Below are 25,094 nucleotides of genomic sequence, written 5' to 3' on the forward strand. Positions count from 1 at the left end.
TTTTACATTTGTAATGTGATGTGCATGTTTAATAACTGCTCTGTGTGGTAAAATAAAAATTAACTGACATTTTTGTGGACTTGGGACACATTGAGTATAATTGTTTGGCTTTTCAGGAAGGTTCTTGTTTTTCACCAGGAGGAGCCTTGAATACCTCCATTAGTCCACATACCAGTCTGTGGTATCAGTGCTCTAGATTGTGTTATAAGTAAAAATAAAAGCTTTCATGTTTGGTTTATGTTTACCACTTTATAATTCTGCTCGTGAGATGCAGGTGCAACATTTTCTAAACCTATTGGAACGTCATCTGTCAATCATTGTCCTCCGTCGCTGAGTGTACAGCGGCTCATGGTGGGGAATTTCAGTGCTAACAGTGCATTCATCACAGGTAAGGTATTTACTTTGCTTGCGTTGCCTGTTTCAGTTTATCATGCACACGGGCTTCAGATTTGATGCGTCTGTTTCTGTGTGAATGTGCTTCTACAGGTGTGTTACTTTATCAGTGTTTTTTTGGCAGCAGTTGCAGGCTGTTTTCAGACGGGCTTATCAATTTATTTTTTTTACTACCTGCTTTGCTGCCTTTAATGTTGCCTATCTGCACATTGTTTAAATTAAACGTTAAGGTAACAGTTGACAATTTGTCTCTAGTTGTCTTGGAGGTTGGCCCATCTGATTTTTTCTATCCCCATTTATAATTAAGATTTCTGCCTACACAGCTAACTGACTGAGAAAAAAAATACATACCTGTATATTTTATTATTTACTCATAAATTATATACTTACATATTTTATGTGCACTGTTAATAGCTCAATCTATTATGAACTATTCCTTCCCACAATTACGAACATGAATACACGATATTGACACATAATAATTAGTTTGCTAATATACAATGTAGAGCAGCAATATGGGGTGTTTGTATTCTCATAGAAAAGAGACACTGAAATTTTAATAAAATATGGCTGTTGTATAGTTTATGACAGATCGGGAATTAGGACACTCCACTCATTAGCATCTGTTGATTAAGTGTCAGGCTGGGAAATTAGGCTGAAAACTTCGCAGGCAAGCCTCTCAGTTGTTTTCTAGCTTAAGTTTTGGACTAAATATTCATACAGTTGAAGACACTGTAAATAGTAATTCTGTCAGAACATATATAGACATCAATATGCAGACAAGGGGTACACATTACATTTAGATATATCAATCCCAAGAGAGAAGAGCCTGTAGTTATTTTTCTTGCAGAATAAATCAGAGTAAAATTATACGTCAAAATACAATTTTATGAAGTATAATGCTGTAAGGGGATCGTATAAGTACATCTATGAAGGTAAGGCCAAAAAGGCAAAGGTCTTAACTATGAAAAAAGCACTTGTGAAAATGAAGAGTTAAAACCTTCTGCACCATAAAACAAAAAACAGCAAATAAAAATCGCAAATGGTGAATGTTCATTTTGCAAAGCAAATAAACTGAAACTGCAATGGATGGTATTTCAAGCCAAGCCATCACTCGGGCAGTTTTAAATCTGCCTTCAGAGCATCCTCATCATCATCAGTATATTCAAATCCATATGGAAAAATCTTCATCCAGTCTTAGTTCTGCCGTGAGGTTTTCCCAACACAGAGTAATTGCAACTATAAGTCAGACAACTTGTAGGTATGTCGATCTGAAATCTGTTCCAAGGGCGTTTTTAGCATTGCATTTGTAAATACCAGAGTTCATGAGCACAGGATTCTGTATGACCAGACTGCCCTCCTCTGTCATATAAATTCCTCCCTGCACTGCGTACCGGTTATGTGGAACCAGTGTGGTGCGCCCGGGTAATGTCCATGAAATATCCGGCTTGGGAATACCAGTCGCAACACACTTTAACGTCACTGGTGATCCCCGGTTAACTCTGGTGATGGAGAGCAGTGTACTGGTGATTTGTGGAGGAAAAACCATCACTGTGACTGAGTACGGTAGTACTGACGAGCCAAAAGAGTTGGAGGCTTTACAGGTGTACGTTCCTTTGTCAAAGGTGGCAACCTGCCTGAGCTGAAGGGTCCCATTGGTGAGGAAAGATATTCGGCCAATGGTTTGAGGTTTGTCCAAAACGACACCATTGGGTAGGGTCCATGTGATTTTTGCCTGCGGCCAGCCATCCACAGTGCAAGGTAAATTGAGATTGAGACCATATGTGATCTTCATCCCACCTAGAGAAGTAAAGTTATAACATTAAGTACATTTCATGACAGATTAAACAAAGAACACAAGTGAAGCGATAGGATAAGATTCCCCATTGTTGTTTTTTTTAATATGGTTTTAGTGATTTTTAAAACCTGTGAAGTTTAATGAATTAGACTTGTCTTGGTACAATTAATTTGTGCAGACCACCTCGGAATGTAAAAAATGTAGTCATACGGAACAAAACAACTGCACTAACACTTTATAGAGGAAGTGGTCTTGGTCCCGCCACAAATTAATTTTGGAATGGTGGGAACATGATTCAAAATGTGTCTGATCCAACAACGAAGCGTACTTTGTTGGTTTGAGCTAAACAGCTCCCATGCCAGGTACTATTTTAGACATTAGTAAAACAGTTGCTATAGCAGCTAGCCTGGACAACATAAAAAATGATGCTGTCTGTCTTATCTTAGAGCCACTTGAACTTTCTTGAAGACCTTCTTGTTTCCATGCCAGACACATTATCACATGGCTTTTAGTGATGCTTTTTACATTTTTTTCTTTGAAATGAAATGAAACCAAGGGGGAATGCAAAAATAATAATCATAATAACATAAAAATACAACTCATCCACTGATTCAAATGGAAGTATTAAGCAAACTACGAATATTTAAGTTTTATCAATTTGATATGTAAAAACATACCTGTAGATCCTCTGATCACTGGCTTTCTGCCTGCCTCCAGGGCATAACGTTTCTCCGCTTGTCCTGCCACATTTTTTGCTAGGCACCGGTACACTCCCTTGTCAGTTGCAACTGGTTGTGAGATCTGAAGAGTTCCGTTACGTAAATAATGGGTGAAGCGTTGGAGTCTAACACCAGGCGTTAACATCGTCCCGTTAGGAAGCACCCATGAAAACTCTGGGTTTGGCTTGCCTCGAGCAGGGCACTCAAGGATTAATTCCCCACCATCTTGCTTTATTGGTAAGATTTCAATATTGGGAACAGCAAAGCTAGGTTTCTCAGCTAACGATGCCACATCTAATTCAACAAAAAGTGAGGCTTCACCCAGATGGTTTTTCGCTAGACACGTGTACCTCCCTTCATCCGTCTTCCTCACCCCCCTCAGCTCCAAGCTTCCATTTTGGTGGACTTGGAAGCGACCTCCGAGATAGGGTGTTGTGAGCGAGTGGCCATAAGGAGTAACCCACCAGACTCTTGGTTCAGGTTTTCCTTCCACTCTGCAATCCAGAAGTGCTGTTTGGTAGGAAACACCCAAAACTTTTGTGGTACTCTTCCCCCTCATGCCATTGATAAAGGGTTCCTGGGGTTCAACTTCAACATTCATGTATTTAATGTCATCACCAGCAGAATTCCGTGCCACACATGCATATTTCCCTTCATCGGCCAGTGTCACTTTCATCACAACTAACGTTCCATCATCCGTTATCTGATATTTGGCTGATGACACTTGTATCACATCCTTTCGTGGTGAGATCCATATGATTCTTGGCATCGGTTCACCTGTGGCCTGGCAACTCAATTTAACTGATTCTCCCAGTTTAACTGTCACCAGTGACTGTGATTTTGATCTAATTTTTGGAGCATTTGGTCCCACTTTGACGCTAACTTTTCTTTCATCTTTTCCCAGTTTGTTCTTGGCATAACAAGTGTAGTCACCCTCATCTTTTTTGCCCATCTGCTGGAGAAGTAAAGTCCCATTGCCAAAGATTACATAGCGGCGGTTGCGAAGGCCGCTGTCATCTGATTGAAGGGCATTGTTGATTAAAGTTCCATCTGGGAGACTCCAGGAAACTTCTGGATCAGGAAGGCCAGTGGCAACACAGTCCACCTAAGTGAGAGGAAGAGTGAGACAAGTGCACGAATGGATTTAGGTGTCATTTTCCAGTAATGATTGATCTTTTAGATTACTACTAGCTCATGACCAATTACGGTCATGGTTGAAAGAAAAAGGAAGCCAACAGCAGTCTGATAATTTATTTGACCCATCAATCCACCCTAAGCAATGGCCCTGGAGTCATAATTTGTCTCTGAAATGTAAACATATTTTTATATTTCGAGGTGGGACAGACTCAAATCGCCAATATTAAATACCAGAAAACACAGGTAACGTGGAAAATAGTTACACTGTTTTAATGGTGCCTACAATGTTGGATCCAGTTTATTTTACTTTAACCCAAGTTTCTTCTTGCAACACATACAAATATATACCTGGAAATTTTCTCCAAAGGTGATCCTGGTTTGCGCAGTCCTCACATGTTCGATTTTAGGGGGGGTCATCAACACCTCCACCTGATAATGCAAATACATACCGAAGGTTATTGAAAAAAAAATTTTAAATAAGAAAATTTCTTTTGCATTTCTGACCCTATCTAGAATTTGAATGGGTTAAATTTGTAGCATCAAATTGTCTGCATCTTTATCATCTGAAAAAAAGGTTTCTGTGAAAGCTTAGAAGATACAGACAGTCTTCAGTCAAATATTTATTACTGACACATTCTTAACCTCATCTTTGATTCTTCAGGTACAAAGACATGTTAGCATTTGTCACACCAACTTTGATAATCATGGATAAAAAAGTGCTATCAGACCTTCACCACAGCTGGCGTTATCACCCGGCCTGTGAGTGCACACATGGCAATTCATGCGTCTCCACATGCAGCTCAAGTGACTCACAATTCAAGTGAGTTTGTAATTAACAACCCAAGCTTTCAGGACCCGGTCAGATCGGATCAGATTGTTTAATTAATCCAGCAGGTCAGGCCAATGTTTTTTCATTCCCAATGCGTCAAATACTTCTATTCCCAGGGTGTCAAATACTGATGTTTTATAAAAGCTGTTTGCATGTCATATAGACACACTGAGGAAAAAACACTCCCAAAACTAAGAACCTGCTGTCACGTGAAGGTAACGTGGAAGTACTGCGTAAGATATGAACACAGGAACATTGCACAGGGCAATTTCTATTTCTATTGTTTAACCCTTTAAGCCCTAGAGGCCCCCAATTTGGGGCCAGGGATTAAACTATTATTAAAATATGGACATATATACTGATATTTACACATCTGAACAAATCTCACAAGTGTTCCCTTTATTATTAAAACTATATTTTTTGTGATTATTTTTTATTGTGGTTGAAGAGATATAGTCCTTTTGCAATTTTCGAGCAGAAGCCTAAAAAATAGGTGCGTTTTTAAAGGGTTAATCAGAGTACTTCAATTGATAGGTGGCCCTTCAATGTTGGCCCGAACCAATCTTGTTCATACCTGGAAAAGCTCCATGTCCTCTCCATTGGGCCGCTGAAAGACACACAGGTAATTTCCACCATCCAGCTCTGTTAACTGAAGGATCCTCAGAGTCCCATTACGGAAAACTTTAATTGGTCTCTCCGGACTGGAGGCATATGGAGGAATGAGGTTGAAATTAAAGTGGTTAGTGAAGTTTAAAGGCTTCTTCAACCTTTTCATGTATAAATAATTTCATTACTGTTGTAATGGTTCATAGAGTCACAAAAGGAGATGTTTCAGTTACCTGTATCGATGATCCAGGAGGGTCTTGGAAGGTAGCTGCCAGATGGTCCCTCTTGTGGATCCTGTAGACTCTGGACAGTGGAGGTACACAGCAGAACCGTACATAGCTGAAACAGTGTGTTGACGGGATGGAGTAGCATGGCGATGGGTTGGAGGGATGGGAAGAGGAGGAGGCTGGCGAGAGAAGGAGGAGAAATCTGGCCTCACCTCCAGCTGGATTGTTCTTTTGGCGATCCCCACTGCGTTAGTGGCCAAACACTCATACCTGTGAAGTTTAATAGCAGCTAGGTAACTTGGTAACAGCCTAACAGTCTTAGAGGAACAATTAAACATCCAGATTTCTTTTAGTTCAATATTAATCTGTATTTGCTTGAAAAACAAATGTTTTCCATTTTCACAAGCTAGCATTTGTTAATGACCACTTACATCTAAAAGACTGATGGGAATAGTGTTCATGTATTGGGTCAAAACCAAAAGTATTAGACTAAGTAAAATATTGACCGGCAAAGAACTGCCAAAGTTATTTCAGACTCCTGTTGAGAACATAAATGAAAGAATTTCATGCTGATCTTTGACCTAAATAATGTCGTTGTTAAGATATTTTCCATACAAATCCAAACATGCCAAATTTATTGTGGCACCAGAGGAGAAGTCAGGTATAACAAAAGTCATACCATAAAGGTTAGATCAGACAGAAAAAAGAAATGCACATCTCTTACCTCCCACCATCGGATGGCAAAACATTCTTCACAAACAGTGTCCCATTGGGGAAGACGAACAGCCTACGTCCCAGAAACTGTGATGGTTTTACATGGACGCCTGCTGGGAGCATCCATTTCAGAGCAGGCACTGGTTCGCCCTTCACAGAGCAGTGAACATACACACTCCTGCCTGGTTAGAAGGGAGTTTATTAGTTTAGAAAGATTGTGGTGATATTGTGAACATGCCATTAGGAAGAGCTTTTGTTGTGGGGATAGTTTGGGAATGTTTCTTTACATGTGTGAGTATTAATATCTGTATCGTACCTGGTGGAATGATCACAGTACCCACTGCACCTTCACTTATGCTTGGAGGCAGAGCTGCCACGTGGAGGTAATAAGTGATTGTATCAGCACCTGCCGCATTGCTCGCAATACATTTATATTCCCCTTTGCTGGAGAAGTTGGCAGAATGAATTAACATGGTTCCGTTTTGAAGCAGAGTCATTGGAGAGAGGAGAGTGTGAACAGTCCCGGCTACTCGAACAAACGTCCTGTCTGGGAGAATCCAGGAAATTTGGGCAGGTGGTTTTCCAGAGGCCAGGCAGTCAAGAGTCACACTTTTCCCTAAGTAGACTGATATCTCTGTGGATATGGGTGGTTGGATCTTGGGCGCCTCAGTCTGGACAGCTAAGGTGATGACCATCCGATCTGATCCAAACCTGTTCTGGACTGTGCAGAGGTACTGTCCTCGGTCCTGTAGCTGGATGTTTTTAATAACAAAAGTTCCATTTCTGATGACTTCAAAACGGGGACCATGTTTTGTGTTGGCTGGGATGGTGGCACCTGAGGAGAGCACAAAAAGGACAAAAGGCAAAAAAGAATATCAACTTCTGTGTGTGGCGTCTCTCAGCAATAGTTTAAAAAAAACAACATATTGATATACCAATGAGATGAATTAGCTAAAAGCAATGCATAGACACCATCAAAATCTAAATTATTTACTCTACAATTACAAACATATTAGTTATTTACACCTTTTCTCTTCACTTTGTTTTGTGTCTCCCTCCTCTTTCTCTTTCTCATCACTGTTTCTTACCTGTGGAGACTTTGGTCCATGCGATGCTGGGTTCAGGATTCCCCGTTGCTTTGCAGGGCAGAAACACATCACTCTCTGCCAGCACTGACACACTTGCAGTGGTAACTGTGGTGATCCGGGGTTTCATCCCACCAGCACCCAACCGCCATGGGAAAGGAGGTGCAGCAGTAGGTCGTCGGGAGCTGATTCGTCCTGCTACAAAGTTGGACACAACAAAAAAATAATGCCATTAATCATTTGTAAAACACAATTTGTTTCTAGTCCAGATCTATCACATGTATAGCTTACATATTTCTACTGCACACGTACCTCCAACAGGCCACCAACCTCCATATAGCACCCCAGAGGTGGTGTGCTGGTAAGGGACAACAGTCGGGATGAAACCAGAAAATGATGATGATGAAGGTTTGGCAGAGTTTGAGGGCTGCAGGGTATAAGTGTAAGAAGCAGTGGGTCCCGGTGGTCTGGGGATGTAAGGTCTATGTGGGGATGGAGGGTTAGGTTTTGGTGTGATGACGGATGGAAGATTGTTGTATCCAGTCCGAGGTTTTGGTGTCACCATCCTTCCTAGTTGAGCGATGCGATCGAGCTGCGCCTGAAAATATCCAAAACCAAACCAAGTTCTACATTCAAGATAATTATCGTCATACAGAAATAATAGTCATCATTTTTCAAGTGAGAGTAAATTCCACTTCCAAGAGTGTAAATCACTGTCATCAATAACAATTATGTTGCTTGCCAAACCAAAAGGAATGAAAAATAGCCCTGTAACTTTAGATTCTTGCTATTTTCTTCAAAAACTATTTGCTAATTTTGTCTATGGCTGTGGTCATTTGGTGCCAGATATGTTGAGTACTAGCCTAGCTTCACCCACCTATTGCTCACAGCTTCAGCTTTTGCTGTGATTATACTGTAGTCTGGAAACTCTGTTCGCATGACGGTTCGCTTAGCCACTCTGATGGGCGGACCAATCATTGGTTGGCTAAGTACAATGATGTTGAAGTCAAGCATTGGTTTCAAAATGTAGCTCCAACAATGGATGACAATGGCCGGAGAAGGAATGATGCCTAAGACTGTGATTGTCATTTACCTACTGCGTTGCAGTCCACTCAATTTAATGGAGGGCCTGTGTTTCGTTTCTGTTTACAGCTTGGTGAGTTTTGAAACACAACATACATTATATTCATAACATTAAAGGATGCTCCAATAGTATAAACATTATCTTGAGGTCTACGGCCATTAAGATGCAAACAATCCCCAATGGATCGTTACCAGACCCAATCTGTCACAAAGAGAATTTGGGTCTAGTAATAGCAGGCAGTGTGAAGCCAGTTTATCTTTTTTTTTTTAAGTTTTTTGTCTGGAGTCCTGCCTATTGCTTTGCAAAACAGGTTGAATAAAAACAGGTGTTAAATGTTAGGGCCATAAAATAACTACCATGAGCTAAAAGAAGCTAAAAGCCCTGTAAGCTATGGAGTTGGGTGATAAAAATCCATGTTTCATAACTATATGTATAACTTAATATATTGACGCAGCAATGAAAACAGGTGAATTAGAAACCTTGATTGATCAGTAGGTCTAATGGCAGGTAATGACCAGTCAGTCCAGTTTTGCACGCTGCCAAATTGAAGAAGCAGCATATGTTCCTTATACATTTAAATTTATGTAATTTACATAGTTAATATATACAGCAAATATGCTTATGTTGTATTGCAAAACAGGGTTGTCAGTTAAGGTTTTTTTGTTGTTGTTGTTCATTACAAAGGTTCAATTCAAAGCTGCAGTAATTAATAGTTTATTAATATTTTTCAGATTAACATTAACAAAAGAATGACCAATCCATGTGAATTGAGTTGTTTTGTGATTAATCTACACTTCTTTTAGCAAAGTGCTACAGTATACACATATTTAGATGCAGAATTAGACTATAGCCCTATGGAACATGTGACTTTTCTTTTGCACCCATAAACCCTCATTTTACTGTACCTGTCTGTATCTGTTTCTCAGCCTTGAAAGCAAAAGTTGATCTATGATTTGGGTCCTGCCATCCACATGATGATTTTGATGTTGATTATGGTGTGACATTTGGGTAGTGAAGAGTGTGAATCTGGAGCTTCCTATTCCAGAAACAGTAGGCATGGGTTTGGCTGTTTCAGCTGTGATCTCAGGTCGGTTGGTGACAAATGAGCCATGATTCCATGGGTGTGGGAGAGGCCAGGGTCGATGAGTGGCTGCAGGGTGGGATCCAGGACCTAAAAAGAGAACCATATATTTCAAGCACAAGTAGAGTGACATATCTTAACATATGACCCAGTCAATATTTGCTGTATCTTTACTGTTTATCTCTTACATTTAATTTCAAAACAGTTTTTGTTGAGGAAATCATTAAACAGTAGTTTTATTTACCTTGCTTTGGATGAGGAAATAACTTTTGTCCTGGCCAAGAAGGGTAGAGGGGGTAATAATGATGAGGATGATGCTGTGGAGACCAGCGGGAGGTTGGAGAGACTCTGGGATGCTGGGAATGCCTGGCTGGATTCATTTCACTCTGTCGTCCTGTATTTCTATCTTGGTTTGTGTGTGTAATCTTGGAAGTGGTAGCTTGTCCTCTTCCCTGGTTGGTCTGATGAAGCCAGGGGTGAAGTGGCTCCATGATTGGGAAACTGTGAATTTCGGGCTTTACAGTTGGCTTGCTCACCACTTTATTGTCTTTCTGTGTCACTTCCTCTCTTGTTCTGGCTCTGTTTGAATGTGATGTAAAAGTCTTGGAAGATGAAGTTCTTGTGTGGGTTAGTGTATTTTGTTCTGGTGAAGTTCGAGTGTTAGGTCTTGGTCTACCTTGTGTTGTTAACCAGATGCTATCTCGAGTTTTGTAACTCTCTGTAACCCACTCAATTTGAGATTTTTCGTTGTTTCTCTCGCTGCTTTCTGTGGCTGTGTTGTGTCTTTCTTGTTTTCCCGTTGGTGTTATAATCTCCCTCTGACTCTCACCTGCAAACTTTGAATTGTTGTTGCCATTTTCTTCAGTTTGTTTTCCCAGCTCTACTCTCTTTTTCTCAGGTTTCTCCAGGTGTACAGTGTCTTTCTCTTTTTCTTCAGTAGTCCTTAAATGTGAATTATCTTCCTTTGGGGTGACAATCATTTTTGGATTAGGTAGATTATGTCTACCTGGGGAGCTACTGTCAAAACCATGAGTATTATGAAATGTTTCACTGTTTAAATCTTTATTGGCATCCAAACTGTCACTATCCTTGTAATCTTCATAGTATTCACCTTCATCTTCCTCTGTCTGATACTCAGCAGAAAAGGTTTCAGGGATTTCCACTGTTGTTTGTACTGTAGTAGCCGTAGTAGTGGTAGTGGTAGTAGTAGTGGTTGTTGTAGTTGTGGTGGTCGTTGTTGTTGTTGGTGTGGTTGTTGTTGTTGTTGAGGGAACAGTTGTTTGGGGCTTATTTGATAGGTGGTAGAAAGGATTTAGATGTGGATGGATTCTTCTTATTAGGGGTTTTCTACGCCTATGAGGGGGCCTTCTCCTGTTTGACTGACCAGGAACAAAGGTGGAGTTTCTTCTTCCCTCTCCAAAGTGCTTATCTTCTGACTGTTCGACTGGCTGACGAGCTCCATTATCAGGAGGGTCTGTGATAGCCTCTGCACTTTCTATGATCCCACCAACATGCGGTAATGATGGTGATGTACTTTTAGGAGACAAAGGTTGTAAAACCTGTGGCTGACTTTCCAATGTCTCAGAGACTTGACTTTGATCCTCTTTTCTTTCTTTTTCTGATTGGACCTTAGACTTAACTTTTGTCTTGATGGGAACATTTGTTGGGTCTATACTAATACCAGAAGGGGTAGTAGTATGGTGTAAATTGTTTGCAGAAGTAATTATTGTAATGGCTATTGTAGTTGTAGGTTTGGCTGTGCTTGTTTGGACAGTTACAGTGCTGGGCTCTTCGAGTGACTGCTCTGTCGGCAGAGAAACACTTGGTTTAGCATTAGCTTTCGCCAATATCTCCGCCCAACGATTGGGATCTAATTCCTTAACTGATTTATTGGGTTTTCTCTTCGAATCTTTCATTCGTATCCTTTTCAAAAATCCATTAGGATTCTTTTGCTTTGGTCCTACTTTCTCTGGAAGTTGCGTAGCAAAAGGACGTATAATTTCCTGGTAATCTCCCCCTGAACCCTCGCTTTCCTCCACATCAACTGGCAAGATTGGCTTCTCCCGCTCAGCCAGTGCTTTGGACCTATCAGAAGCCTTTCCTCCTGTGACTTCCACCATGTGAGACAGCATGTCAACTCCATATAGATTGGAGGTCAAGCAGCTATATTCCCCTGCATCTTCTTGTACCAACTTTTTTACCACCAAAGTCCCATTTTCCATCACTTCAGCTCTTCTTGCCTGTTGTCTTGGGAGAAGAACTTGACTTTTGGGGAGGTACCACATAGTTTGACTGGGTTGAACTGAGGTCACCTCACAAGGTAGAGAGAAAGACTTTCCCTTCTCAACTATAATTTTCTTACCATTTAAAGCCGTGGGACTGAGGGAGCGTTCTTTGACGGTGAGTCTCAAAGCAATCAAGTCCACGCCTGCTTTGGTTTTGATGATACAGTGGTAGAGACCTGAGTCAGACAGGCTTGCATTTAAAATCACAAGTTGCCCTGTTTCACGAATTTCTATTTTATCAGACACATCCTCTACAATGGACAAATCTGGAAGCATCCACTCCACTTTCACCTGTGGATCAGATGTGGTGATACTGCACTCCAAATGAACCTTTGAACCCTCGAGAACAGTCTGAACCCGCCCTGGTGTCCCTCTGTGAATTAGTGCCCAGGAAGAAGCAAAGTCGTTGTCATCTTGCTGCCCCCTATGGCTGTTGATGTCCTTTGAAATTAATGTGGTGAAATCCATCACCAGTTTCTTAGTTGTTGTCTGCTGCCTATTGAGCTTCAAAGTGACTCTGGGTTGGAGGAGCCATGAAGGTTCTGCTACCAAATACCCTTTTAATTCTGTGAAATATGGGGAATTTTCATTTACAGCTTGGACATACTGATACGTTACTCTGCTTGCATTTCCTCGCTGTTGACCTCTCTCCAAAATTGCAGGGCTTTCGTAGTAATACGCGACCAATTGCCACAGATTTTGCAAAGTCTCTCGATCAATCTCGCACTCAAGGACAGTAACCAGCGATACATTGACCGATAGCTCCCCAGATGCATGTGGATTTACTGTCCACGTCATGGGGGAGCTGTCTCCAGGATGACGCACATCACATGCCACATGAGCACTGTTCCCATGACTGTCGGAGAGAACAACGGTTAAGTGACCTAATGGTTTTTCAAAGTCACGCGTGTATGGGAGGTCAGGTTCTGCTTCTGTTTCAGCCCACATTGGATTGTCCCACTGTTTGAGGGGGGATCGAAGAGCTGGTCGTTCGCAGGTAAGTTTGTCTGGAGTTAACCCCAGCATGAGGGTGCCATTCAGGTGTTGAGGCGAGGAGCACTGGGGGCATGTCTCAATGGAGCCACGTTCCTTCTTACACTTTATTATTCCTGGAAGAAAGAAGAGAGAAGAAGAGAAAGGGAAAGGAGAACATATAGATCGACAGATGAGGCAGTTACAAACAATGTACAAAGGTGCAATTGTGAAGGCAGATATGGGAAAAAGTAGAGAATGATTGAAAAAGAAGGGGGGAAGAGATAAAAAAATAAAAAACAGGATTCTGATATTATAGGTTTGCAGACAACATTTTATCACTTAGGTCTTAGTTCAGTAAAAGTTCATGCATCTTAAAATACATTTCAGGCAGTCATAAACCACTATTTTCTAATGAAGTAGCTCATAAACATAATAACATATTATCAACTGTGCAGCTAATACAAACAGCTAGCATGTAGGCCTGGTTAAAGATGATTTGTAAAAATGCAACAAAGCAATGACAAATGACAGAAAGTGCATGTATCTTGAAAAGTACTATTAAGGTGAAAGGAGTGTCAGAACGAAGTATACAGTTTGCTGCATTTTTTTTTTTTTACTGTGTATGGAACAAATACAGTTTATTGAGTTCATATGGCACAGAGAGGCTTGATGAGAAAAATGCAATAGTTTATTCCTGTACTATTTTCTGCCTCTGGTCAAAAACACTTCTCTGAAGCCCAAAAAAATTCTATATTAACTTTTGTGTTCATACACTATTAAAATACAGAAGCTACAACCATAATATTAAGTTATCTAATCTGATTAATTTATTGTTGTGTTGATTTGGAGGATTAAAGTCATGGAGCTCTTCTCTTGATGAGAGCTTGTCACTCACTAATCAATCTGTCTTTCTTTACTTGTTCTCCACTTCCACTGTGAAACACATTGTTTTTTAAAGCTGCAGTCATCAATATTTTGTAGGAAGAATGGAACAAATGATTATGTGCAATTAACACAGACCTCAAAGACAATGAAAACAAGGAAAATGTTACTTTTCATTTGTGGGAATCCATGACTCAAGTCTAGAACAAAAATTATATAAATATATATTTCTGTATATATATTGAATCTCACTATTGTGTTTTTCTCATCACTTGCTATCATTTATACCAACATTTACATTGTCCTTTAATAATTCGTTGTCTGGTTTCAATGAAACCCGAGAAACAAGTAAATACGAGCCCCGTATTGTCCATAGAGAGCAAAAGAAATGAAACGTGCACACTAATTACTAAATTGAGGCCACGAGATACTAACTTGAGGTCAAGATTTACTATCTCATGCGCACAAATTAATGAGAACGTGCACGGTGAGATAAGTTTAAATAAATGAGAGACAGAAGAGCACAACAGGCTTTCTCCTCAAAGAAGTACACTGCACCTGCTTCAAGTGTCAGTTGACCATCTATAAAGTCGATAACATCGTTAAAGTTAGCATATTGCCAACGATATAATCCCCAAGCTCTCAACATCATCGTTATTGCCTTTTACTAACAATAATCCTTTGCATCCCTTGAATTGCAGCTGTACTTAGTTAACCAAGTTGTTAGTCAAACTGGCAGCCTGACTAATCAATGACATATTTAGTTGCCAAAAAGTTTAGTACAGACACTATTATAAACACTACTACTAATATAAATACATTGAGTGAGTAAACGATTGCTATTATCGTAGCATAAGGCGTTTTCTCGTGGCGTTAACATTATTGACAAAGACGTCGGGGTGTTTTATCACTTTGATCTATCTTTGGATAGTCTGAAATGATAGTGTATGTATGCCCTGAGGAAAACTAGCCAATAGTGTTTTACCATCCAACTGCACATGCTGTTTTAAACCGATCATATCCCTACCTATCATCGACTAGTCAGACTTGCTGTGGTGGCGAGGCTAACAACAACAACTCCGTTAACTAAGTCCAACTGTAATATCTACTTTGGGTACATTGTTTGTATTGGTATTAAAGGAGCAGCATACCACCAGCTATTGGTACAAAGCAGTGTCATACCTACAGTGATCTCTGCTGCTGCTGCAAGAGCAACACTTCTGTATTAGCCTTTTCGGTGACTATAAATATGTCATTAATTAGTCAGACAGGCTGTGATGGCTACACTGACAGCAACTCTGTTACCTAAGGTGTAATACAAGGGATGCAAAGGATTATTGTTAGTAAACGGCAATAACAATGACATGGAGAGCTTGTGGATTATATCGTTGGCAATATGCTAACTTTGAGGATGCTATCGACTTTACAGATGTTGAACTGACAGTTGGAGCAGGTGCAGTGCACTTCATACTTGATGGAGAAAGCCTGTTGTACTGTGCTGTCTCTCTGTATATAAACTTATCTCGTGCGCACAAATTACTCAAAACGTGGGAACAAAATGCTATTTCATGCACACAATTTAGTAATTCGTGGCCACAATTTCAATTTTTTTTTCTCATTATGGCTCCATGAGTAAAGAATACATCTAACTTCTATAAAATACTAATGGAAGAAAATAAGACTGGACCAAGAATGACCATTCATTCATTCATTCATTCATTCATTCATCCTTACCTTCATGTTTGGAGCTCCATTCCACCAACCAGTGGAGTTGACAGTCACAGGTCCAGGGATTACCATGTAGAGCGAGGAGCTCCAGCCTGGGAGCTGTCTTCAGTGCTGCGGCAGGAAGCTGCTCCAACAGATTGTCTGATATGTGTAAGTGTCTGAGACAAAAACGTAATATCATTTTCTTTATTAAGTAGTCTCCAGGGCAACAAGGAGGAGGTCACATTCATGAATGCATTGTGTATAAGGCAGAGAAACCAATTTAATACAATACCTATAAATTAGGTAAGTCTAAATTACCTGTTTTACATGTAGTAAGTACAAGTATATCTGCAGGTACAGCTGTAGGCAATTTGGGGTATCTATGCATCTTTTCCCTAGCGAGAACTCTTGTTAAAAGCATAGAAAACTTCATATTCCAAATATATTTATCTCTGATTAAATAAATGTACATAGCACATATTGTATTAACTATAGTTAGTTAAAATTTTGAGACAAATTTCAGATTTTTTTGACTTCTTACTTGAGTCCAGAGGTCCAAAAGCTTCCAAGGATTGACACTGTTATAAAAGTATGAGGGTGGATTTCTTTGAGAAGGTTCCCCTCCAGCTGCAGCAGTTTGAGGGAGGTCAGGCCAGAAAAGGAATATGGCTCTATGAAGTCTATAAGGTTGTGGTCCAGATGGAGACGGATCACACCAACAAGACCCTCAAACAGACCAGGATTCACGGATGTTAGTTTGTTGTAACTCAGCTTCAAGATCTGTAAAAAATAAGGTTTAACACCATATTAAGCAATGATTAAATTAGAAGACATAAGGACTCAAACTGAATACACAGCCCCGATGCACAATTGTCTTATGAACTTGCTTTGGCTTTAGAGTAATAAGACAATTGCAGCTGGGTCTCTGCCCACTTGTAATATAAAGTCCTGATTGTCTTATGCTTAATTCTGATGTACTGCCATGGATCGTTGGTCGGTTTAAAATGCTAATTTAGGTTGTGATTGGACCCATCTGGACCCAGTAGGACTCATTGCAATTTTAGTCAAGCAATGAAAGTGCAATGGATTACTGGCTTCAATGTGGTTTAGATGGGGGGGAAACTGGATTTGGCTCTTAATGCACATACATTGCATGCACTGGTGTTAGCCAGCCATGTTGCTCTTTATTACGTTTCAGAAAATAACTTCAACACTTATTACTTTTCTTTGTTATGTGTGTCTCCATAGAAAAAAAAGATGTCACACTTAGAGAGGGGGGACCTTGTACCGACAGTGAACTCGGCAATGAAATTTAGTTTCTTCTTCATTTAGCTTTGTTTTTCTCTAAATTGCTCCAGCAATGATTCTGAGGCAAATCTGGAGAAAGCAACATGTGCAGCCCCTCAGCTGGGTTTGGAAGAGGGTTTGATGCAAATAAGAGATGCCACTTCAGTTCCCACAAATATTCACTTTATCTTTCTTTTGACTTGGTTCTGTTGGAACTGCTGGATCTGAACAGAATGCAGGAGAAACTATTAATTCTGTAGTAATTGATAGTTTAAGTCCAGTAAATCATTGGAGTCAATTCTTAATGATGACTAAGAATTAAGCTTGAAAATTCAGTGCTCGGTGCAGGTCCACTTACTCTCAGGTTATTTTGGGTGGAAGTCAACTGTTCAATAATGTACAAAATGCAAGAATCATTTAGACTAAAAATATATTAGTACAATAATTAAAATACCAAAATCCACAAACACAGACACACACAGACAACACAACACAACACAACACAACACAACACAACACAACACAACACAACACAACACAACACAACACAACACAACACAACACAACACAACACAACACAACACAACACAACACAACACAACACAACACGTGTACACTCTACCTGTAGTGATCTCAGGCTGTAAAACGCTCCGGGGTGGACTGTGCTAATGTCATTACCATGCAACATGAGCATTTCCAGTTGCCGTAATGACCCGAATTCTGCCCCCTCCACCTCCGTCAGGCTGTTATAACTGTTAGAGAGAGAACATAAACAGGACCGGTTCTTGTGATGAAAGACTAACGGGGTCATTGGGAGGGTCAGAAAGATCAGCAGCCAAAATGAGTCAACAATCAGTTGTGAAGTGTGCCTGGGCAATGTTAGCTTTCAAATAAAAGGAAAACGCTGGAGGGGATGATGGATGGAAAGAAGAAAAGAGGCATGACAGACAGACCTCAGGCAAACTTTGACCCACAATGATATTCTCCTCCTTAAAGCGCTGTGTGGAAGGTAGAAGATGCAGAATTAACTTAAAAGAGTTCTTCAAAAAAGTCTTTAAACAGTCTTCAGATTTCAGCACATTACAGCAGGCATCCCTTTTGATTAAACGTTATGTGATTTCAGTATTAATCATCGCAGGCTTCAATGTGCTGCTTTTTAAAAAAATATATAATTCAACACTAAAAGCTGATTACCAAGTCCCACTTTCTCTATGCCAGGCTCCTTCAGCTTGATGAACTGCTTGCTAATAGATGTCAACACCCATCTTCTCACAATATAATCCTTGTGTGAGACAGATGATTCCTGTTGGTGGTCTGTACCATCCTCCATGCCGCATACTGAGCAGTCCTTTAGGAAGATGACGGAAACCGACATTTATTCGAGCAGTTTTCAATGGACTTACAACAGCATTTCTCTAAAACTAAACTAAAAACTAAGAGAGGCCCCAGAGTGTAAATAAAACTCCCAAACATATCTGGTGTGAACATTTTCCAAAAGCTTTGCATTAGAGGCACAATCCCCTTCGTCTGTACCCCAGTTTTCAAGGTGGTCTACTGTTTAGAAAGTTAGAGCCTGTTTGCTCCCTAAAGGCTTGGTCACCTTCCAAATGTCTTCTCTGATGAAGTGTCCTTGAGAAATTCGCTTTGTTCCCATTACTGACACTGCCTCTGCCGCACACAGAGACACTACCATCAGGAATTAATAAGAAATCGTGAAAAAAGTGGGCAATAACAACACAAGGGACAGTTCTCTGCCGTGAAATCCTGAATATGCGGTGAACAGAAAGCAGTGTAGGTTTTTGTAACTTTTGAAACAATGGGTCCTTCATTTCAGATGAACAGTCGACCAAAGCGGCCTTCCCATTTCTTACCTGCATGTGTTGACCAATGTAACAACTGTCACTGGAAGCTTTCTAGCAACTTACAGAGCAAAGCTAATTTTAGGTAGGTAGGTAGGTATATACTTTATTAATCCCCGAGGGGAAATTTTTTAAATTTAGCACCTGGACGTCCCTGTACCAGGACCAGACTTCATCGGTGATAAAAATGCATCGTTACCAAGCTTGGCACATTCACTGAAGGGGCCACTAAAGTCACTAAAGTGAAGCTAGCATTCGTTGTGCTTCATTTCTGTTCAAGTTTGGTAGACTAGCAGTTGAGAATTTATAGGACAATAACATCAGTGTCACTGGCTCATCGTTATAAGGCTGTTATTCATTATATATTCTATACTTTTGCCAAGGTGGAAATAGAAAAGTCAATTTTTGCTGGAGTTTTTTAAATGTCACTGGCCTGTTGATAAGAACAAGGAGACTTATTGTATTTCAAAACTGTCCCATGTGTCTCTTACCCACAGAGCGCAGGGATGTTCATTTTGGCCTTACAGTTTTGTAGCTTTTACTGACTAAATTTGAGAATGTTTTTTCAGGTGGACCTTAAAAAGTAGCCTAGGGCTTAAGGGATCCTGTAAAGGTGTCTCACTCATGGACTTGATGGATATGATATTGTCCCACACAAAGAGTCACCACCCTCAATGGTTTGAGATAAATATGGTAAAGAAATAGCAACAATTCATTAATGTATTGCCGTATTAAGCTCGTTAGTATAAGAAATATTTAAACTCTAAAGTGGACTGAACTAGAAAACTATCTTCCATACTCTTTAGGCCTGCCACTGACAATCCTGAGAGGCATTAAGCAAATGCCTGAATCAGAAATCAGCCTCTCACTGACTGTTGCTGCCATGTGAAAATCACATAGTGTCCATTTTTCTATCTTTTTGTCCACAGTAACATATCATATTCCATGTGTTTGCGTATGTGTTTTGTTGGTGTTTCCATGTGGCAACATGTCTTTTTAATGGATATTGAAAGAAAACAACATAAAAAGAACAGGATACCCTGTAGTTAGTTGAAGGTATATTTTACTTTATTCAATCTGGCCTGAAGAGGGTGGTGTAATTTCATATGAATGCATCATTTGTCTTCACAGTCCCTGCAGTGTAATGCTGTCTTGAAACAGTATATGCACTTAGTTTTGGTTTATCTGTAGTGCAGTGACGGCTGTTGCAACACTGCACGTAGCACATATGGAGACAGTTTGTCTCCTGTGGATTGCAGCTTGGCACCGTATTGAAGCTTTGGTGACCGTAATACCTCCTGAAATGCTTTATCATGTCTTGCATGAGATCCAAAGGTGAATAGCTGGAGAACTACGTACTCGTACTACAAATGTAACATACCTGAAAGGCAGCGCCTTTCCCACAATAGAGCCCCACACTCGAATGGAACCCCTGCTGTGAACAGTAGTGTAGCGCTTGCTGCTGCTTGCCAAGCCAGTTTGCCATGAGAATATGTATTGTTTGGAGCCAGTTGTTAGACAAAGCCATTTGTTCCATACAGTACATACAAAACAGTTGCTGGGCTTTTTCTCTGCTGTGATGGAGGGCAGTGCAAGCTCCGTCCACAGCACAAAGACCCACATGGAAGTGATTAGGAGGTTTGTTTTAGAACCACATGCTGGCGCTGAGCTCTTATCTTCTGGGCTCTAAAGCAGATGTTGTCAAATTAAATGCATCATGGGCCACTCGCTGGTCAACTTACTGAATCTTTGTATGTAAAAAGGTTTCCTTTGGTGTTTTTTTTGGCAGATTGACATTGGATGAATGGCAAGCAGCAATTTGTTATTATTAAAGCACCTCATGAGAGTGATGTCTCTGCAGGATGAAAGAATGATCTCATGAAGGTGTTTCACCAACCAAAAACTCTTGCCTCAGCAATTTGGTTTGTTTTTTAAAGAAGTCTTCCCTTTAATTAATACTTGCATATTAGATCAGATCAACCTATCTATTGTAACCGGCTTTGTACCGCAGGCTTTTAAAGTGGCTGTAATTAAACCTTTACTTAAAAAGCCTACTCTTGATCCAGCTGTTTTAGGAAACTACAGACCAATTTCCAACCTGACGTTTATTTCTAAAATCCTTGAAAAAGTTGTTGCAAATCAACTTTTTGATCATTTACAAAGGAATGATCTGTATGAAGATTTTCAGTCAGGCTTTGGAGTTCATCATAGCACAGAAACAGCTCTGGTGAAAGTTACTAATGACCTTTTATTAGCCTCAGATAATGGACTCGTCTCTGTACTTGTTCTTCTGGACCTCAGTGCTGCTTTTGATACGATTGATCATACGATCTTATTACAGAGATTAGAAGACGTTACGAGGATTAAAGGAACTGCATTAGACTGGTTCAAATCCTACTTATCAGATAGATTCCAGTTTGTCCATGTCAACAATGAGTCTTCCAGACAAACAAGAGTTAGTTATGGAGTTCCACAAGGCTCAGTGTTAGGCCCAATACTTTTTACTTTGTACATGCTTCCATTAGGAGATGTCATCAGGAAGCACTGCATCAACTTCCATTGTTATGCAGATGACACTCAACTATATCTTTCTTTAAAACCAAATGAAACTAATCAGTTAGTAAAACTTGAAGCCTGTCTAAAAGACATAAAGGCCTGGATGACCAAAAACTTTCTGCTTCTAAATTCAGACAAAACGGAAGTTATTGTACTTGGTCCTAAACACCTCAGAAGCTCCTTCTGTAATCACTTAGTTACTCTAGATGACGTTGTCTTGGCCTCCAGCAAAACTGTGAGGAACCTTGGAGTCATCTTTGATGAGGATTTGTCCTTTAGCCACCAGATAAAGCAAATCTACAGAGCTGCCTTCTTTCATCTACGTAATATTAATAAAATCAGGAAAATCCTTCCTCAGTGTGACGCAGAAAAACTCATTCATGCGTTTGTTACTTCTAGGCTAGATTATTGTAATTCCTTGCTGTTAGGATGTCCAAATTACTCATTAAAAACCCTGCAGTTGATCCAAAATGTTGCAGCAAGAGTACTGACGGGATTTAGCAAGAGAGATCATATTTCTCCAGTTTTAGCTTCTCTTCACTGGCTTCCTGTGGAATCAAGAATAGAATTTAAAATTCTCTTGATGACTTACAAAGCCCTACATGACCAGGCTCCATCATATCTTAGAGATCTTATAGAACCATATAATCCTAGCAGAGCACTTCGCTCTCAGTACGCTGGTCTACTTGTGGTTCCTAGAGTTTACAGAAGTAGAATGGGAGGCAGAGCCTTCAGTTTTCAGGCTCCTCTCCTGTGGAACCAACCAGCTCCCAGTTTGTGTTCGAGGGGCAGAAACCTTTTCTAGCTTCAAGGTTAGACTCAAAACTTTCCTTTTTGACAAAACTTATAGTTAGGGCTGGCTCAGGTAGACTTGAACCAAACCTTAGTTATGCTGTTATAGGCCGAGGCTGCTGGGGGACCTCGTTACATGCTGAGCTTCTTTTCTTTCCTCCTACTCTTTAACTGACTCATACCTCACCATCCTTTTCTCTCCCATAGATTTTTCTTATTGTCTGTTGTCTCCATTCAGTTCCCTCGCTCGCGTAGTTTCTCGTCTTTCTTTTCCAGATGTCCCGTCATGGAGCTGCATGTCTCTGCCCTGCGCTTGTCGTCTCCACCAACAGTTCTTCTCTTCTATCTCTATGCTGTCCTTTTCTCTCTATGCTCTCCTCTCACCCCAACCGGTCGAGGCAGATGGCCGCCCACCTCTGAGCCTGGTTCTGTCGGAGGTTTCTTCCTGTTAAGAGAGAGTTTTTCTTCCCTCTGTTGGAGGTTTTTCTCCCTTAAAGAGGAGTTTTTTCCCTCCTAGCTTATGTGGGAATTGTTGAATTGTTGGGTTTCTCTGTATAATATTGTAACGTCTTGCTGTAAGGAATGGCACCAATAAAAACATCTCAGTGCTTCTGTGTGCATGTGTTTGTGCACTGTTGTTGAGTCTTACCCCAGGTTGAGCCTCTCTGTGTCTTTAGGAAAAGTGTTTGGTATGGCGGCGAGGTGTCTGAACGTGCAGTGGACCTCTTTAACTCCCGGACAGCTGCAGCTCTGCGGGCAGGATGGCATAGCGTAGACAGGGGCGATCTAGAGGACAGGAGCACAGGTGTGAAGGAGAGGATGGATGAAAGAATGATAGGAAAGGTTGAAAAAGAAAAGTAAAAATGTAAGTAAAAAAAAAAGTTATCCGGTGGTCAGGAATTAAAAAAGGGAGCAGAGAAAAAGAAGCAAGGAGGAATGAGAAATCAATGACCACAAATTCAGAAAAAAGAAAACAGATGAGTTAAGACCAAAACTGACTATTTGGAAATACATCTATAATAAGTAGAATAAATAGGCTTATAGTTTATACAAAATAGACCAGGTGGACAAAGATTGTGCCCAATTCTCTCAACAACAATAATTTATGCACCTGAGAGGCAATGTTTTTTGTGAATCCATCAACACTCACAGCTTTGATGATTTAAGCGACTGACCACTGGCTTCTATAGGAAATGGAGAACTTCTGCAATAAAGATTTACTGTACCGTTTGGCACAGCAGTGATGAGAAGAGCAGGGGAAGCCACGCTGCGGCCAACCTGCAGACGATGTTGGCACACCACCACAGCGCCATGACTGGATGGCTGTTTGACCGCTCACGCCATGAACACGCCTGCAGGAAGCGATGAATTGATATAAGTGCACAGATTTGTGGCGACAAAAAGAGTTACTGCCAGGCTTTGTACACGTAATAAACAGTAGGATTACACCGTTTTAGTTTGCTGATACTGCTATTGTTCTATGATGTTGGTATAGGTAATGACTCAATGGTGACCTGACCAAGGTGCACACCACCATCCCTCCTACCCAGAAAGCTCCTGAACAAGATCAGCTTTTTGTAGAAATCTTAGATGGATGGAGCATTAAGACGAATTAGAATTTAGTTACTGTACTGATACATGACTTCTTTTTAACCACATTATGGTGCATTGACATACAATATATAGCAAGATGCATTAGCCTGTAATAGATCTGACCGAGCAGATTTTTTTGGCCACTCGGTGGCAGCAGAAACAAGCAGCATAGCACTGGCATGTTATCACCATACAGTTGATATGATAAAACCTTTTGGCTTACAGTTGCTTTCAGCAGATACAGACCAATGTTAGCATTTTGCATGTGCTTTTGGAGTCATGTTTGTCTCTTTTAGACTCATCTAGTCTCCAACAACTTTCCGAGAAAAATGCCGGCCTCTTCAGCCTCTAAATGATCGTATTTGTACAGAGATAATCTATCTGGGGTCCTATAAATACTGTGCAGTTAATTTTTTTTGCAGTGCCTAAGGATGACACTTTGGAGTATCCTGCTTATGTGTAGCACATGTAAATCTCTTACCCTGGTTTTTAGAGTCTTTGGATACCTGGAGTACTATGATCAAACCCAGGACTCAAAATGGGGATACTAGTGGACATGTAAACACACTCACTAATGAGAGGAGTGATACTAAATAAAAGTATATGGCCAAAATTAATTTGTCATTTCAAGTGACCCCTTTCACATCACATGCAGCTTTATGACAATATTTACAAATACAGAAGTGGAGGATTAAGGTTAGATTTGATCATTCACAATTGCACATTATATTAGCTTGTCTATATATTTATATATGTGTGTATATATTGTCTTATATTCTATTATACTGTCTTTACCTTACATATTCAGCTGATTTGTCATCTTTTGACTTTGATATCTGACATGTTTTTGGAACAGGAATAAACTGGTTCTCATTGCAGATTTAGATTTAATTTCAGCTTCAACTAGACATGATTAAAGAGAATAATTATCATAATGTCTTGCAAAATGCATCACATTAATAACCATTTTTCACAAGCCCAAGCTGGTACAACCGCAAATGTTACATTAGTTAGGGGAAAGAAAGAAAGAAAGAAAGAAAGAAAGAAAGAAAGAAAGAAAGAAAGAAAGAAAGAAAGAAAGAAAGAAAGAAAGAAAGAAAGAAAGAAAGAAAGAAAGAAAGAAAGAAAGAAAGTGATAGCTGTGCGAAAAATCGCTACGTGTGAGTGAGTTGACAGCAGCTCTCTTAATACCAAAGTATTTGCCCTCAAGGTTGATAAAACACATCAGAGGTTTGAACACTTGTTTAAATCCAGACTGTCTTCACTACACCTTTCCTTGGGGAATTCAACGGAGTCCTAATCCTCTTTTATCCAACATGATCATGTTCAAAACTCGGAAAACAAGTGTATTTGTAGATACATCATCTGTCTGCACTTGGGATTAATGTCTTAAAGTCACCCTCTGTTAGCTCAAACAAATAGAACAGGTTAGAACTCAATGCGACACAGTACAAAAGACAAAGTGGAAAATTACTACTTCAC

The 25,094-nt window shown here is 40.2% G+C and overlaps 1 protein-coding gene across 1 annotated transcript; it reads right to left on the reverse strand.

The window, feature by feature from the left end:
- Nucleotides 1–966: 966 nt before the first annotated feature.
- On the reverse strand, nt 967–23,332 carry LOC138628874 (matrix-remodeling-associated protein 5). Its single transcript, XM_069712183.1, is given in 17 exon segments — nt 967–2,193; nt 2,869–4,015; nt 4,396–4,476; nt 5,451–5,577; nt 5,716–5,979; nt 6,434–6,605; nt 6,740–7,258; nt 7,512–7,703; nt 7,839–8,106; nt 9,498–9,742; nt 9,903–10,207; nt 10,289–13,067; nt 15,550–15,701; nt 16,067–16,305; nt 17,435–17,564; nt 22,669–22,805; nt 23,246–23,332. Coding segments are annotated over 17 exon segments (7,398 nt in total). The 3' UTR covers nt 967–1,639.
- Between the last annotated feature and the right edge of the window lie 1,762 nt (nt 23,333–25,094).

Source organism: Brachyistius frenatus, unplaced genomic scaffold (assembly GCF_029030835.1).
Source record: "Brachyistius frenatus isolate BFR_SWC_R1_liver_20210118 unplaced genomic scaffold, ASM2903083v1 Contig_107, whole genome shotgun sequence".
Taxonomy (NCBI): domain Eukaryota; kingdom Metazoa; phylum Chordata; class Actinopteri; family Embiotocidae; genus Brachyistius; species Brachyistius frenatus.